Here is an 18,799-nt window from a genome sequence, read left to right on the forward strand (position 1 = left end):
CCTCTTCAACACTTGATATTCTCTGGGGGTTTTTTGATAGAAGATACCCTAATAGGTGTGAAGTGGTATCTCATTATAGTTTTGATTCACATTTCCCTAACGATTAGTGACACTAAGTATCTTTTCATGTGTTTGTTGGTCACTTGTATATCTTCTTCATAGAAATATCTCTTCAAGTCTTGTGTCCATTTTTAATTGGATTGTTTATTTTTTGTTGTTGAGCTCTAGGAGTTCTTTATATATTCTGGATAATAATCCCATATCAGATGCATGATTTGCAAATATTTTCCCCATTCTATAAGTTGCCTTTTTATTCTGTTGACGGTGTCCTTTGATGCACAGAGATGACTTCTTAAATTTTATGCCATAGGTGCCTCCCTTGCCTCACCCTAGTCCTGGCCCTGATGTTAGCCCCTCTCTTCCAACAAAGCACCTGACCAAACTTAAAGTATCTGAAACAACCAAGATTGCACTTGGGTTCTGAAAGTTTCGTTAAGCACAGAATTTCATTCTTCCATCTGAACTCCTTTGACAACCTGGGATATCCAAATATGAACGTTGTTTCTGAAGCATAACCTAGGCTATGCTAATTTTTACAAGAGATGAATAGCCTCAAAGAAAGATTGCTGAGGCGACACCCACTGTGTGTTCCCTCAGAGGAGAGAAGCTTTTAAACTCTTATAAAATGATTACAATCTGCCAGGCACTGTTCTATGTAATTTACATGTGCTACATTAACTCCCTTAATCTTTACAATAGCCTTATAAGCTGTATGCTGTTTGTACCCCTATTTTATACATGAGGGTAGGGGGAGAGAAAAGTTGAATAAATTAGTGAAGGTAACACAGCTAGTAGGTAGCACAACTAGGATTCAAATCACAGAAGCCTGGTTCCATATTCCATACTCTTAACCGATTATAAACTGTAGCTGATACATCATCTTCCCCGTATTTAATTTTAAAAGTTATTTCAGACTTTGGCATCTTCCGGTGCAGTTTGTTTCCAGCAAACTGCATTTTTAGGCTTCACTTAGACATTGTGGCTCCTCTCCTAGCATTTCTTTTCCTTCTCTTGGCTGACAGAAATGATTTATATTCTATCCTCACATGAGAAGGATCTGAGCCTCCCGGAGATCCATCTATTCCTACTTAATACTCTATCCGTGGCTATTTCCACGAGCTGAAATCTAGGCCCATAATTAAACCCCAGGTCTACTGTATTATAGTAATAATGCTCAATCTCTGCCTCTCCTACCCCAACAGGCTCGGAGAGCTAATGGAAAGCTACACTTAACTCTTAGGCACAGAAAAGCAAACCCCACTTGTCTGGCTGAGAGTGAGCAAATGGGCACCACCTTAGCAAGTTCAATGTCTCAGCAGGTCATGTCTTTCAGGGAAAGAAATCATTCACGTTCTTATACATTTTATTTGGTTAATGATGTGTTCAGTGTTCTCCCATATTCTTTTACCATCACTGAGTTTTAATGGATTAGGTAAAATAGCCAAGCCCAGCGCCTGAAACAGAATGTCTCAATGAATCAGTCTATTTATCCAGAAAATCCTCACTTCTGTAGGTTCGGGAAACACCTCGGCTGTTAAGTGTCCCCTGTGGCTTCGCTTCCTCTGCCTGGACTCCAGAACCCCAGTGACCTTGAAGGGACTATGGCTTCTCTCCCCTGCTGTCCTAATCACTGTGATTTGTCATTTTCTGCAGGGTTCTATGGATCTACTCCGAGACGGGTACATGGGTGTATCCCGTGTTTGCCAAACTCAGCCCAGTGGGTCTAGCAGCCTTCTTCTCTCTCAGCTACATCTTTAGCGTCGGCATCTACCTATTTGGAGAGAAGCTCAACCACTGGAAATGGGGTCAGTTCATTTCTCTTACCTACAGAAACACTTCTTCGTTATGCTCTCTTGACTCCTCCTGGAAACAGAAGGAGAAACCAGGAAAGCAGAAGGCAGTGATGTTTGATGCTTTTGTCCAAAGCAGGCAAAGGAAAAGCCTGGGGGAAGTTCATACTTTCTCAAAGGACCCCATCAAATTATCTCCCCGCCTCCTCCAAACAACACCTCATTTAGCTTTAAGGCTAAAAATCATCTTGTGTAGAGAGCTTAGGACCCAGAGAGCAAGGGTATCACCAACCCCTGCATGAAAAAGCGGACTCAAGGTCTCTCCCTCCCTTAAGTGAGGACTTGAGGTTCACAAGTTATTAAATGCCAAGAATTCCTCTTTGAAAGAAACGGATCCAGATGACCCTCTCAGCTCTTCCACCGTCAGCAGTGCCTTCCCTGATGTGTTCCCATCCCTCTCTCATGAGGTTGCTTCTCAACCTTTAGTAAAGTGTTCTCCAGGTGGAGTCACACCCTGTACTTGAGACTGAAATTCTCACTTGGGGTTTTAGGCAACGTGAATATGCCAGTAAGCTAAGCTTTCTAATTATAGGTAGGCAGAACCACGTCTCTTCTTCATAGAAAAAAAGCAATCTTAACTTAGTTGATTTCAAAGTGGAAGATTTTATTCTCTCCCTGCTTCTCCTACTGCCCTCACCCCCAGAATATTTTCTGTCAGAAAAGTAACCACGAAAAAGTCAGGTTGCAAAATATCCAGGATTTTTTTACCTATCCAAGGAGAAGTGCAGGAACTCCACTCTGATTTTGTATGTAAGGAAGGCAAGAGTCACACACAGTCCCCCACATCACACACCCACATGCCATTCTGTTCTATTAAAATAGAAGTGGCATCTTCCGCCCAATCTATGAACTGGTGTGAAAACATAAGCCTGTGTATGCAAAAAAAACGACAGTTTCAGAAGGTTCAGTAAAAGAGTCTGTATTTCTGAGAGGAGACTGAGACCCTGGAGAAATAAGCATGCAACTTGGCTTTTTCACATATTTTCTGCTCTTGGAGAATTTAACTGGTTGAGAAAGCCTCAGAGGCAATATCCTCCTTGAAAGCAAACACTTAAAAAATGGAATACTAAAAATGACTCAAAAAATCAGGATTTCAAATCACAGGAAATTATCCAGAAAAAAATGTGTTGACATTTCAGATGTGCTGACATCTAATTCTAACTAGTTTTGGCTCCTTGAAGTTCTGGGTAGATTGTTGATGCCGTCCCCAAGTCTATATTAAAAAAAAAAAAAAAGAAAGAAAGAAAGCAAGACACTAATCCATTTAAAACTTGGCAGAAAGTGTGCAGAGAAAAAAAGTGATTACTCAGTGCTTAGAGAACAATAACTTTTTAAATCAATACTATTTTCAACACAAAGCTCTTTTTAATAAGCTTCATTGTTTAAGTGCTATATCCAATTTTCCACTACAGTTGGATCCCAATGAGCCAACAGGCTGGCATCAGCATGTGGACCCTCATTTGCATCATGCATATGTGAATGTTCATGTGAACGACGGACACTACCGTCAGTGGCTATGCGTCTCTCTCTTCTCTCTAGATTTTTAACACCTTAAGAATAGAATGGGTAAAAAGTTCTATATAGCATCAGAATAGGATCATAAATGTGTTAAATTCTGAACTGATCTTAATTATAGATGGTTAACTAAGAAATTAAAAAGAGAAATTAGATCATTTAAAATTCCAGTGGCAGTGAACACCTAAATCACCTAAAACCAAACAGAGCTATATATGTGAACACATTATCCCGTGTCCTATTCCGCTGAAAGCACTGTAAGGTTTCCCTCATCAGATGAAAATCCAAGCCCTTGGAATGGCACACTGTGACCCAGTCCCTGCCTTGACTCTTACTCTCCTTCTTCTAAACTTGTGCCCCAGCAGCACAGAACCGCTTGTTTTCCCTACACATTGATGTTTCTCACCTCCATGGGCTCTCTCACTTCCCCCAGTCTTTGCCTGTCTCACACCCACTCATTCATTTCAACTCACCTCTTCTAGGAAGCCTCCCCTGGTCTGCCCCGAGATTTGTTTTTACACTAGACCCTGAGTTTCTTAAGGGGTAGAAGTATGTCTTATCCATCTTTGAATCCCCCATTTCCATTAGCTTCCCCAATATTAAATGGATCAATCAACACAAATAGAGAATATTCAAGGCCTCTTCTCTCTAGGCATTAAATGGGACTTTGTGCAAAGTTGTTCTGGAGACAGTGGTCAAGGAGTGACTCTACTGGTTGGTTTTAAAGTGTTGGACAGGGAGTTTAGGAGCATAGGAGGGTATGATATGGTACAGTGGTGAGAGAGTCGTCGAAAAGGAGATGAAAATTAGGGCAGGCAATACAAAACAGGAGAAGGGCATCGGAACAGGAATCAAGAAAACTAGGGTGTGTCCTTCACCCGGCCACAAACCAACCATGTATCCTGTACTAATGGACTTCAACTCCTCGCTGATGAGATGACCTATAAGAAAGGCAATTGCACAGCTCAGTTTGCCTAGGACAGTCCTGGTTAATGCCTGCTGTGCCAGTGTGAACAGAATTTTACATTGTCTAGGCTTGGACAACACATTGTGCGGTCCCTCTATCTCTGAGTCCCTCTCTAAACCCTCTGTTCTGGATCTATGGAAACATGTAAGTGGCCACCTACTCTGTCCAGATTCAGGGCTAATTCTACTTTCTCACCTTTTCCCACAGCCTGAGCTTCCTTGGATGAGAGCAGAAATTCAAAGGAGTGCTTTAGTGATGCAGTGGGCGGCCGCGGTTGGGAGAAAAGTCCTGTGCCTGATTGCCTGGGTTCCTACCTTGGCCTTACCACTTATAGACCTGTTTCACTGGGCGAGGCACTCAATGTCTTCGTGTTCCAGTTTTCTCTTACACATCATGGAGACAATATTAGTACCCTCCTCCTGGGATTCTGGAGGATCATAAATGACTTGGGAAGTGTCAACTGCCAAGTATAGAGTCTGGCACACAGGGTTAGTCACTACTGCTGTTAATTTCATTCTTTCCAAGGAAAAATCACTAACCTTCTTTTCTATGTGGATATTCCAATCATCCCCTTCAACTTCACGCATAAATTACCAGTTTCCCCAGCCGAAGGTGATTAAAAGTAACAACCACCTAACTGAGTGCAAACTGACAGAGATGGTGTAGTTCCTGAAGGACTTACAGAGTGAAATAGGTTAGGCTAATTGAGATTAGAACTGATCAGAATCTCTGCTTCTGAAATTTCTGAGCCACACTGTGGCCCGGTTGGGAGTCACCAGCCAACTAACCAAGTGATCAAGAAGTATCAGTCAAGACCCAGGAAATATGCAAGTATCTCTCTAGCAGTAATGCTCGATCTTTGCTGTAATGCTGTAATCTGCACATTACAAAATCACTAGGGGAACTTTAAGAATACTAACTCCCAGGTCCACCCCAGACCAGTTAAATCTATCTATGGAGATGGGGACTCAGCACTGGTATTTTTAAAAGCTTCCCAGTTATTTGAATTTGCAGTCAGGGTCAAGAACCACTGTCACAGAACAGCGCTTCTCAAACTTGTATGTGCCTGCAAATCTTGTTAAAATCAGGATCTTGTTAAAATGTAGATTCTCATTCAGTAGATCTGGAGGACAGCTTGGGATTCTGCCCTTCCAACATGTGCCCCAGAGACACTGACACTGCTAGTCTGAGAGCAAGGCCCTATGTGCCACAGGACCCTGGACTCCTTTCAGTTTAAATAGTTTTGCCTACAAGCATCCTTGTCCGATGTGGTGTTCTCCCAAGTCAGCTGCTTGGCTGAGAAGGGTGTTGGAAATGATGGTCACATCTACCCACTTTCTACCTCCTCGTGTGTCATGTCAGTGGGTGAAGGTGAAGAAGAGATTGAGAAGGGCAATAATAAGGAGTGATACCAGGAATCAGATGTAAACTTGGAAAGTGTGTGACATTCTCCAGGGGTATACAGATGCAGAGAGCTGACCCTGCGCGCCAGGGAGACAACTGTGGTCAAGCCCTCAGGAAGGTCCTTCTGGCCTTCAAAAAGCTCTCAAGAGGTTCCAGAGGGCCACCCTGCTTGACCTGACAGCATCTCATTTCCTGACCTGTGCTAGCTTTTCGGTGTCACGGAACAGAAGGGTGGGCAGGCACTGAGTCAGTTACTGGGACCAGATACCCACCAGGAAAGAGCCCATTTCTACTTTTCAGGCAGAGCTATAGGTGAAACACTGATTTCAAACAATGATGGAAGCCGGCAGGGGGAAGCAGTCTTTGGTAGGTCACTGAAAACTTGGCTCACCATGTCTGAGCATCGAGGGATACTCCAGACAGATTATTTCCACTCTGAATGGGAGAAAGGGGCTGTCAGGGGGTCCCAGTATAGGCCTCCTTCTCTGCCACTTAACCACTTAATTTTCTCTTTTTTTTTTTTTTTCCTTCTTGATAAGACATAAGGATGCCGACACCAGGACACATGTCCATCAGGAAGAGAAACCCAATCTACAAGATCTACCAGGCACTGAAAGGGGCTAAGTGCCTCCAAGACAAAATGGAGGGCCTCTTATATGTAGGTGTAGCTGGAGAGGCAGTCAGCTTACCTGTGGCCCATGGCCCCTCTCCTTACATTCACTGAGGGATATATGCCAGGGGTATCCTTTGTCAGGGCCCAAGACCACAGATCCTTTTCACACAGGATAGTTTATAAGCTGAAAATTCCAATCTGGCCAAGTGACCTTGTGACAGTGCCTTGGACAGAATGATATTAAAACCTTCCTTTAATACTATTTCCTACAGATCAGATTTATTTAAAGGAGATTTTATTGTTGAAAGCTGCTTAGAGGCCATCTAGTTTACCTCCTTAGTTTTACCCATGAAGAAATTTATTATAAGGTCTGTCTATCTTCCATGTTGTCCCTAATCATTTCATAAAAAAAAAATCTTATCATGAGTTGACTCCACGTGTATTTATAAAGCATGGCCTCACTGGGCATCATTTAGTCCATTAGAAAAATACATCTTCCTTTTGCATTTCTTGTCCTAACTTCATCTCCCTAAGCTCCAAGAGAGTCCACGAGGGATTATCACTTCTCCCTCTTCCTCAGCCTCTTTTCCCACTAGGGTTTCTCTGGCCAGCTCTCAACTCCATCTCCTTCTACTGCTTCTGCACTGTGACTTGTACTCATGCTCTTGTACTCAACTACATTCAAATCTTGTACTCACTTGTACTCACTATGTTCAAATCTCATTCTTCTAACACCTCATGTCCCCCCCCACAATCTGCCTTCTCACCCTTTTCCAAGCCAAGCCTCTAAAACCAGGCAAATGTTCTTCAAATTTTCAGTTCAAAGTCTAGCAGTAGCTTTTGTGATGGTAGATACATAGGTGTAAATCTTTTTTTTTAATAATATGCTTTTACTTATCCTGTGTCCCAACTATTGGAATAAGAAGGTGTATAATTACCTATGTATCCATAGTGATGTGGACTAAAGGAATGGTTTCCCTTACCATGCCAGCAGAAAATGTTTGAACCTTGTCCGAGACGAACATTAAGTGTTTGGCCTAAAATACCTCTACTCCTTGGTACTAACATAGGATAAAGAAAGGACTAAAATAATCCAGGGTGGGAGGAGATCAAAATGGTGTAGTAGGACGACACTGGGCTCACCTTCCCTCATGAATACATCAAAACTACAACTGCGTATAGAGCTTCTCTCACTGAAACTGACCTGGGGACTAGCAGAATAGCTATTCTACAGCCAAGGCCGTGAAGGAAGACCCACACGGAGCTGAGCAGGCAGGGAGAAGAAGCGATCTGGTCAGCAGCCACACTGCTGGTGGGGGACACAGAGGAGGAGGGGGCTATCACAAGCTAAGGGATCCTCCCTGGGGAACAAGGGGTGCGAGCCATGTATTAGGCACCTCAGCCCTTGGGTCTGACATGGGGAAGACGAGCCCCCTTGGCTGGCTTGAAAACCAGTGGGATTTACTAATAAGGGCTGTGAGGAACTGAGACTCCACTCTTGAAGAGCACACGCACAGATCTACTTACTCCCGATGACAGCAAAGAGGCAGCTGACTGAAAAATGCCTAGGGACCGTCCCAGTGTGACCCCAGCCTTCCCCAGGCTCCTGCTGCAGCCCCTCTTGCTCCAGCACTGCTCTCCACTAAGGCAGAGGCTGCCACTGCCCACGAGAATGTGCACACTTGGAGGGAACGGAGCTGGCTTGAACCCTGGCCCTGCCTCTGACCAGGGTAGAGGCAACCATTACCAGCTCACGAATCCCTGCTCACACTCGGATGGAGAGTGCCCTCGCTGGAACACAGATCTCTGTGCACACTTGGGGGAGGAGGGGTGGGGGCAGCTTAGTGGCATGGCACTAACCCCTCCAGCCCTGACCCAGCCTCTAACTGAGGGCACACACTGGGGAAAAAGTGAAACCAGCACAGGAGTGCAGCCCCAAGACCTTAGGCCCTGACCTTGTCCCAAACCAAGATGGAGACTGCCATCATACCCAAGAGAAACCCAGCTCCCTCAGGGCTCCGGCTCCAGCCCCTCTGCCCTCACTCCCACCCCCAACAGAGCAGTGACAGTCATCGAGCACAGCAACAACCCTGGCTTGCATCCGGCTCTGGCTCTAGCCCCTCCAACTCCAGGCCTACCTCCCACCAAGGCAGTGGCTACCAGCACACCCTGGGGGAAGATGCAGATCACGCTCACCCCAAAGCCAGCTCTCCCACCAAAGCCACTGGGCTCACGCAGACTGCACAGGAATGGTCCCACACGAGGACGTGACATCAAGACTAGGACAGGCAACTGTTTCACCTGATTTCACACAGGTGAAGAAAGTTAAACAAAATGGGAAGACAAAATGAAACAAGGAAAAAATACCTGAAAAAATGCTAATGAAACAGAGATAAATAATTTATCTGACAAAGAGTACAAAGAGGGCTTCCCTGGTGGCGCAGTGGTTGAGAATCTGCCTGCCAATGCAGGGGACACGGGTTCGAGCCCTGGTCTGGGAGGATCCCACATGTCGCAGAGCAACCAGGCCCGTGAGCCACAACTACTGAGCCTGTGCTCTAGAGCCCGTGAGCCACAACTACTGAGCCCGCATGCCTAGAGCCCATGCTCTGCAACAAGAGAAGCCCCCGTTCGCCACAACTAGAGAAAGCCCACGTGCAGCAACAAAGACCCAACGCAGCCAAAAATGATAAATTAAAAAAAGATGTTTAAAAAAGAAAAGCTGGGGGCTTCCCCGGTGGCGCAGTGGTTGAGAATCCACCTGCCAATGCAGGGGACAGGGGTTCGAGCCCTGGTCTGGGACGATCCCACATGGCACGGAGCAACTGGGCCCATGAGCCACAACTACTGAGTCTGCGCGTCTGGAGCCTGTGCTCCGCAACAAGAGAGGCCACGATAGTGAGAGGCCCGCGCACTGCGAATAAGAGTGGCCCCCGCTTGCCACAACTAGAGAAAGCCCTCGCACAGAAATGAAGACCCAGCAAAACAGCAAAAATAAATAAATTAATTAATAAACTCCTACCCCCAACATCTTAAAAAAAGAGTACAAAGAAATAGTAATGAAAATATTAACTGAACTGGGGAAAAGAATAGACGAACACGATGAGAATTCAACAGAGAACTAGAAAATGCAGGAAAGAACCAGTCAGAGTTGAAGAATACAATAACTGAAATGAAAAATACACTAGATGTCATGAACAGGAGATTAGGTGATATAGAACAAGGCATAAGCAATCTGAAAGACAGAATAATGGAAGTCACCCAATCAGAACAGCAAAAAGGAAAACAAATTTTAAAAAATGAGAATGGTTTAAGGGACCTCTGGGACAACATCAATCGTACTAACATTTGACTTATAGGGTTCCCAAAAGGAGAAGAGAGAGAATAAAGGGTAGAAAATGTATTTGATAAAACTGTGACTCAAAACTTCCCAAACCTGAAGAAGGAAACAGGTATCCAGGTACAAGAAGCACAGAGAGTTCCAAACAAGATGAACTCAAAGAGACCCACACCAAGACATAATCATAATTAAAATGGCAAAAGTTAAAGATAAAAAGAGAATTCTAAAGGCGGCAAGAGAAAAGCAAAGAGTCACATACAAGGGAACCCCCATAAGGCTATCAACTGATTTTGCAGCAGAAACTTTGCAGGCTAGAAGGGAGTGGCATGATATAGATAAAGTGCTGAAAGGAAAAAATTTACAACCTGGGATACTCCTCCCAGCAAGGTTATCATTCAGAACTGAAGGAGAGATAGAGAGTTTCTCAGACAAGCAAAAACTAACATTCATCAATACTAAACCAATCTTACAAGAAGTGTTAAGGAGTCTTTAAATGAAAATGAAAAGGCTATATCAAGAGATAAATTATAGGAAGGGGAAAAGCCTACTAGTAAAGACAAATATCCTACTAGTAAAGACTAGACAAAAATCCTACTAGTAAAGACTGTGGATCAACCACTGAAATAAGTTCATATGAAGGTTAAAAGACAAAAATGTAAAATCAACTGTAACTACAATAAACAGGTAAGGGACAGACATGAAGATGTAAAATATTACTTCAAAAATACAAAACATGGGGGGGGGCGGAGAAAAAATGTAAACCTTTTAGAATGTGTTTGAACTTAAAGGACTACCAGTTAAAAATAAATAGATATAGTTATAGATCAATATATATGAACTGCATGATAACCACAAGTCAAAAAACTACAATATATATACAAAAACTAGAAAGGAACATAAACATAACATTAAAGAAAATCATCAAATCCCAAGGGAAGAGACCATAAGAAGAAGAAAAGAATAGAGAAGAACTACAAAAACAATCAGAAAACAAATAACAAAATGGCATTAAGTACACACCTATTAACAATCACTTTAAATAAAAATGCACTAAATGCTCCAATCAAGACATAGGGTGGCTGACTGAATAAAAAAACATGCTGCCTACAGGAGACTCACTTCAGAGCTAAGGACACACAGACTGCAAGTTAGGGGATGGAAAAAGATATTGCATGCAAATGGAAATGAATAGAAAGCTGGGGTAGCAATGCTCATGTCAGACAAAGTAGACACTAAAACAAAGTCTGTAATAAAAGACAAAGAAGAGCATTACATAATGATAAAGGGATCAATACAAGAAGAAGCTATAATGTTCATAAACATATATGCATCTAGTATAGGAGCACCTAAATTTATAAAGCAAATATTAACAGACATAAAAAGAGAAATTGACAATATTACAATAATAGGGGACTTCAACACCCCACGTACATCAATGGACAGATCATCCAGAAAGAAAATCAATGAGGAAACAGTAGACTTAAGTGACACATTAGAGTAGTTGGACTTATAACTACAGGACATTCCATCCAAAAAAGCAGAATACACATTCCTTTTAAGTGCACATAGAGTATACTCCAGGATAGATCACATTCCAGGTCACAAAACGAGTCTCAAAAAAATTTAAGAGGATAGAAATTGTATCAAGCATCCTTTCTGACCACAGCAGTATGAAACTAGACACCAATTACAGGAAGAAAACTTAGAAAAACACAAACACATGCAGGCTAAACAACATGCTGCTGAAAACCCAAGGGGTCAACAAAAAAATTGAAGAGGAAATCAGAAAATGCCTGGAGACAAATGAAAATAAAAACACAACTTTCCAAAATCTATGGGACACAGCAAAAGCAGTCCTAAGAGGAAAGTTAACAGTGATACAGGCATACCTCAAGAAAGAAACAAACAAAAAATCTCAAACAACCTAATCTACCATCTGAAGGGATCAAAGAACAAAGAGCCCAAAATCAGCAGAAGGAAAGAAATAATAAAGATCAGAGAGAAAATAAAATAGAGATTAAAAAATAGAAAAGATCGATAAAAGCAAAAGATGGTTTTTTGAAAAGATAAACAAAATTTATAAGCTTTTAGCTAGACTCATCAAGAAAAAAAGAAAGGACCCAAATAAAATAAGAAACGAAAGAGGAGAAATAACAAACTATATCACAGAGATACAAAAAACCAGAAGAAATCACTACAAACAGTTGTATGCCAACAAACTGGACAATGTAGAAGAAATGGATAAATTCCTAGACACATACAATCTTCCAAGACAAAATCAGGAAGAAATAGATCATCTGAACAGACTGATTACTAGTACTGTAATTGAATCAGGAATCAAAATACTCCCAAAACAAACAAAAGTCCAGGACTGGACAACTTCACAGTGGAATTCTACCAAACATATAAACAAGAGTTAATACCTATCCTTCTCAAACTATTCCAGAAAACTGAAGAGGAGGGAACACTCCCAAATTCATTCTATGAGGCCACCATTACTCTGATACCAAAACTAGACAAAGACACTACACAAAAAGAATATTACAGGCCAATACTCCTGATAAATATAGACACAAAAACTCTCAACAAAATATTAGCAAACTGAATTCAATAACATATACAAAGGATCATACACCATAATCAAGTGGGGTTTATTCCAGGGATGCAAGAATGATTCAATATCTGCAAATCAATCAATGTGATATACCACATTAACAAAATGAAGGATAAAAATCACATGATAACCTCAATAGATGCAAAAAAAAGCATCTGACAAAATTCAACGCTCGTTCATAATTAAAACTCTCAACAAAGTTGGTACAGAGGGAACATATCTCAACATAATAAAGGCCCACAGCTAACATCATATACAACAGTGGAAAGCTAAGTTTTTCCTCTACAATTAGGATCAAGACAAGGATGCCCACTCTCACCATTTCTATTTAACATAGTATTGGAAGTCCTAGCCACAGCACTCAGACAAGAAAAAGAATTAAAAGGCATTCAAATTGGAATGGAAGAAGTCAAACTGTTACTATCTGCAGATGACATGATACTATATATAGAAAACACTACAGTCTCCACCAAGAAAAACCTATTAGAACAAATAAATGAATTCACTAAAGTTTCAGGATACAAGATTAATACAGAAATCTGTTGCTTTTCTATACACAAATAATGAACTATCAGACAGAGAAAGTAAGAAATCATCCCATTTACAATAACATCAAAAACAATAAAATGTCTAGGAATAAACTCACCCAGTGAAGTGAAAGACCTATACCCTAAAAACATAAGGCACTGATAAAAGAAACTGAAGATGATACTATTAAATGGAAAGATTCTGTGTTCATGGATTAATATTGTTAAAATGTCCATACTGCCCAAAGCAATCTACAGATTCAATACAATCCCTATCGAAACACTCACATGACATTTTCACAGAACTAGAACAAAAATTCCCAAAATTTGTATGGAAGAACAAAAGTCCGGGAAGAGCCAAAGTAATCGTTGAGAAAAAAGAACAAATCTGGAAGCATAATGCGCCCAGACTTCAGACTATACTACAAAGCTACAGTCATCAAAACAGTATGATACTGGCACAAAAACAGACACACAGATCAATGGAACAGAATAAAGAGCCCAGAAATAAGCCCATGCACATATGGCCAATTAATCTACAACAAAGGAGCAAAAATATAAAGCGGGAAAAAGACAGTCTCTTCAGTAAGTGGTGTTGCGAAAACCGGACAGGTATATGTGAAAGAATGAAATTAGTACATTTTCTCACACCATACAGAAAAATAAACTCAAAATGGATTAAAGACCTAAATGTAAGACCGGAAACCATAAAATTCCTAGAAGAAAACACAGGCAGTACATTCCTTGACATAAATCTTAGCAATATTTTTTTTGGATCTGTCTCCGCAGGCAAGAGAAACAAAAGCAAAAATAGATAAATAAGACTACATCAAATTAAACTTGAAAGCTTTTGCACAGTGAGGGAAACCAACAACATGAAAAGACAACCTACTGAATGAGAGAAGATAATTGCAAATGATATGTCTGATAACAGGTTAATATCCAAAATATTAAAGAGCTCATACGACTCAATGTCAAGAAAACAAACAATCCAATTAAAAAAAGGGCAGAAGACCTGAATAGACTTTTTTCCAAAGAAGTTATACAGATGGCCAACCAGCACATGAAAAGATGCTCAGCATCACTAATCATCAGGGAAATGCTAATCAAAACCATAGTGAGATATCACCTCACGCCTGTTAGAACAGCTCTTATTGTCAAAAAGACAAATAATAATAAATGCTGGCAAGGATAGAGAGAAAAGGCAACCCTAGTACACACTGATGGGAATGTAAATTGGTTCCTCAAAAAATTAAAAATAGAACTACCGTATGACCCAGCAATTCCACTCCTAGGCATACATCCAAAGAAAAGGAAAACACTAATTTGAAAAGATATATGCACCCCAAAATTTATAGAAGCACTATTTACAATAGCCAAGATATGGAAGCAACCTAAGTGTCCATCATCAGATGAATGGATAAAGAAGACAACATATGACTATTACTCAGCCAGAGAAAAGAATGAAATGTTGCCATTTACAGCAACATGGATGGACCTGGAGGGTATTACAATTAGTGAAGTACGTCAGACAAAGAAAGACAAATACTGTATATTTTTACTTATATGTGGAATCTGAAAAATAAAACGAATGAATATAATAAAACAGAAAAAGACTCATAGATACACAAAACAAACTAGTGGTTACCAGTGGTGAAAGGGGTGGGGGAGGAGAAAGGGGAAGGAGATTAAGAGGTACAAACTACTATGTATAAAATAAATAAGATACAAGGATGTAGTGTACGGCGCAGGAAATATAACCAATATTTCATAATAATTTTGAATGAAGTATAATCTATAAAAATATTGAATCACTATGTTGTATACCTAAAACTAATATAACATTGTAAATCAAATATACTTCAGTAAAACAAAAACTAAAACAAACGAAATCAGGGTGGACCTAACCCCCTAACCACCAACTAGGAGGTATTCCACTGGGAAAGACTCCCTTCAATGAGGAAAAGAGTGATAACAAGGAACATTATTTCTCAACCAGTTTGAAATGCATTTTGTGAACTCTGGGTAAGATAATATGCTCTATTACGAAGTCAACAATTCCCTCATCTCCAGCCATGCACTGTGGAAACACGGTCAGAGATAAATTCTGAAGACTCGAAGGAGTCTAGAGACTGTGCAGCCTCATAAGAATTTAGGACTAAGGAACCATCCCCACCTGCTAGAAACAAAAAGAAAAACGTGATTTCTGTGATAGTCACACTGTGTAAGTCTCTACAGAATGAAATGACTGTTAGAGCTCCACACGGAGACATATCTGGGGATGGTGCCTTCTCTAGCACACGGGTGGGCATGTGGGAATTTCTTGGTGCTCTATCTAGCTTCATGGTGTTGGACAGGGGAGACCTGGATCCACTGGAAGGAGCCATCTGCTCTCCTCCCCCAGGGGAACTTCCCACCACCACTTCTGCTCCTGCTTCTGCTGTTTCTCTCTAAGCCATCATGTTCTGTTGTGTTTCCTAACTGGAGAAGGAATCTCCAATCCTTGGAACCCTGGGTTGAAGAAGTGAGGTTTTGATTACAGTTAGATTCGAAGTGTTGAGGGTTGGTAGCAACATGGATAAACGAAGTTTTAGGTGCCCTCAGAGTGACCACAGAGGGAACAACTTTGAGAAGTTTATACTGACCAAGCTCTTGAACACAGGAGAATTAATGTGTTATTTATCTGAAAACTGATTCATTAAAAGCCCTAAGTGTATACTTCAGAAAAGAGAAGATACTGTGTTTGTCCTTATAGACCCAATGTAGAGAAGACCTAACTGGGGAAAAATGAAAAACAAGTGGAAGCATAAATGAAAAGAACACGAAGCATGTAAAGCTGGATAAATCAGCTAGGCTTCACTGGAGTGACTGGATATAGTATGGATTGATGAGGAGTAGAAGGAAGGAGAGGACTGTGCCTAAAAATGTTGAGAGACATGAATTCAAGTGTGGCCACGGGGGCTGTGTGATTAGGAGCTGTCTGCCCTAGAAAATCAGTGTGATGAGGGGGCCACAGGAGGACTTCAAGTCATCAGTCACTAAAGCCTCTGAGAAGGGGAGTTCCAGCAAATAAAATTATAAGATATTTAAAATTTACTATTAAAGATATAACTGATGGAGGGGGCAGGGTCTGAAGCATAAAGCATGGCCTTGGGAGCTGAGATTGCTATGGTAATACTGAGCCAGAAGTAATAGGGCTGTAACTTCCAGAATGGATGAGAAGAGGCTGAGCTGAAAAAAGACTGCATTTGGCAACAGACAGGAAGGACAATGAGTTAATGAAGTTTTCAAAGTTTCAAAGTTTATGTAAAGATTCGTGATCATTAAATATGGAGGTACCCATGGTTGGCTAAATGGAAGTCATTCTAGAAATCTAATGCTACAATTAGATTGGTAATTAGTAATTCCTAATTAGTAATAAGCTTATTACTTATGACAATTAGTAATAAACTTACTAAAAACTAAATCAATATGCCTGTACTTTTCTTTATTGGGCCAGTACCCAGCCCAATAAACTGATTTGGTGAGAGGTCACAGAACGGCCCCTAGTTAGGTGAATATCCATTCTTCTCTTTCCTCTCTCATTTGATGCGGTTTGTTCATCTCCATCTGCAAAGTCTCAAAGTTTGTTGATGAACGGTGTGCAGCCTACAAACACATGGCCAAAAGCAACAGCCATCAGTGGTTCACAGGACATATTCAGAGCCACGCGATATGAACTGCACCACTGGTCAGCCGGGTGGCTGTGAGCCAGGCACCACGTAGGACAGCAAGATGCCCCTTCTTGCCCTTGCGGCAGTGCTGGTGGTTTTCCAGAGCTCTTTAAAATACATCATCTTGCCTTCAGAAAAGCTTCCTCAACTTTCCACTGTCCCAAGTCAGGGTGAATGTCCACCCACAGAAGAATACCCATTAGGGAAACCCTGAAGGCTAAGGTCTCTTTCTGTTCTTATTTGTGCAGGTGACACGATGCAGCCAAGGAAGAAGAGGAAGTGATTAGACACCATTTTCCAAGAACTAAGGAAGAAGAAAACAGGAGAGTTTTTTTCATCTTTTTTTCTTCCTGGTGCAGGGAGGTGGTGGAGCAACACAGGAAGGTAAAAAGGACAGGGAATGATATTTAAACTTCATAAGAGAGTTATGAAGGTAGCTGAATTTGAGGACTCTTGTCTTTTTAAAACTTTTACTGGACACACCCAAAACAATTCCTGCTGTCACAGAATTTGTTACATCCGTCTGACCTCTGTGGAGGATAGTCTGTGGTCAACACCTGGCCAAAAGCAAAAAAAACTCACGTAAATGTGGTGTTAGAGAATGTTTAGAGAGAGAAAGGAACTTAGGATCGATCACTCAAACTATTCACTTCACAGAGGAGGCTGCTAAGGACCTAGATGAGAAGTTACCTGCATGAGGCCAAAGAATTAGCGTCAGAACCAAAATAAAAGCTTTTGTCTCCCATATCTTCTAACTCCCAGTCCTGGGCCATTTTTGAAAAATCCCAATTTTCCTAAAAAGAGGCACTTTCATAAGCTAGTTATTTTCATGGATTTCTCATCTAGTTTTTTCTCAGTCTAAATGGAAATGTAGGGAGGTGGCTGCTTCTGAAGTTGTCTGTCTACCTAGTATAATAGCAAATTAACTGGGGCAATGAGAAAATAAGTTATAAAAAATATTGGTAAATCTGTCCCTCTTGTGAGCAAGCATTTGGGGCAGGTAAACATTGAACACAGTGACATTGTCAAAATCTCTTCCATTGGTATATTGATTAATTTGTCAAATAAATGTACATTTTACTTGGGGAATAATCTGGATGGGAGGTGATATGATTATGATGACAGCTGAGACTGCTGTAAGTACAAAGCACTTGGCTGTGATAGTTCACGGTTTAACAAAGCTGACCGTCACATGATTAACAAGCACATTCATGAACCCTGCTTTAATTTTCCTAGAGGATTTTTCTCGGTCTTTATTTACAGACACATTCTGTAAAGAACACAAATGACTGGTAGTAGGTAAACATGTTCAAGTCCATCGATGGGTCAACAGGCCCATGTGGGTTGGGTGTGGGCACCAGAGTAAATTGTACTTGGGCTTCCCAACCTAACATTATAGAGGAGAAATCTGGTTGAAATGGACACCAAGGGCAGTCTGATAGGCGTAGAGAAGAGAGCAGACTATCCCAGCAGGGCAGGTAGTCCAAGGCAAGACTAGGACAGGCACCAAGCAAACTGCTTGAAACCTACTCCTCTACAGTTATACAAATATGAGCCTCAAGTCTTTGGATTGAGCTGGGAACACCACCTCTTTTCCCACACCTGCTGCTTCTTGACTGCTCCTAGCACCTGTCTCAGCAGGAGCCCAGAAGCAGTTGTCACAGTGGAAATTCTCCAAATGTGAAGCCCGCAGGGGATCACCCAAATTTTCCACACCCCAAAGATGACTCGGGCTGCCTACTTCTCGGAGTCATAGTAAGCTCTTGGCTGTGATGAGCCTGCAGATTTCTATCTGTGGTTTCACTATCCCCAGGACCAAATTAAACTGTGGTTGCTGCATGACTGGCCACTGTGCAATGTCTATTCCAACACCAGAAACGCCTCAGAACCATTCCCCATTGAGTGTATACGTAAGCACACAGTGCTTCCTTGGTGCTGGTATAGCTTAAGAAAGGATAAGCAACAAAACACCTGTAATGAACACTGACTAAACATTCATTAAAAGGGAGACAGTATTACCTGCCTACATAAGGCTGTGTTTGGCCCTTAGTGGTTAGAAAACAACAATACAAACCAAATGATGAGAAAACCAGCAATAATACTTGTACAGTGTCATGTAATTTAGAGCCACTCTCACCTCCATGACCTCGTTTTATCTTCACAAAAGTCTTAAAAGTAGAAAATATATTATGTCCT

At 41.3% G+C, this 18,799-nt stretch overlaps 1 protein-coding gene across 2 annotated transcripts in view; it reads left to right on the plus strand.

Moving 5' to 3' along the window:
- Nucleotides 1–18,321, plus strand: part of ADTRP (androgen dependent TFPI regulating protein) — a 70,291-nt gene extending 51,970 nt beyond the window's left edge. For both annotated transcript variants that reach the window (XM_082847315.1, XM_082847314.1), the window contains 2 exons: nt 1,714–1,865; nt 16,852–18,321. In XM_082847315.1, the coding sequence (XP_082703441.1) occupies nt 1,714–1,865; nt 16,852–16,886 (187 nt within the window). In that variant the 3' untranslated portion in view covers nt 16,887–18,321. The remainder of the gene's footprint in view (nt 1–1,713; nt 1,866–16,851) is intronic.
- The last annotated feature ends 478 nt before the right edge of the window (nt 18,322–18,799 follow it).

The sequence above is a fragment of the Leucopleurus acutus genome (genome assembly GCF_964270905.1).
Source record: "Leucopleurus acutus genome assembly, chromosome: 10".
NCBI classification, from domain to species: Eukaryota; Metazoa; Chordata; class Mammalia; order Artiodactyla; family Delphinidae; genus Leucopleurus; species Leucopleurus acutus.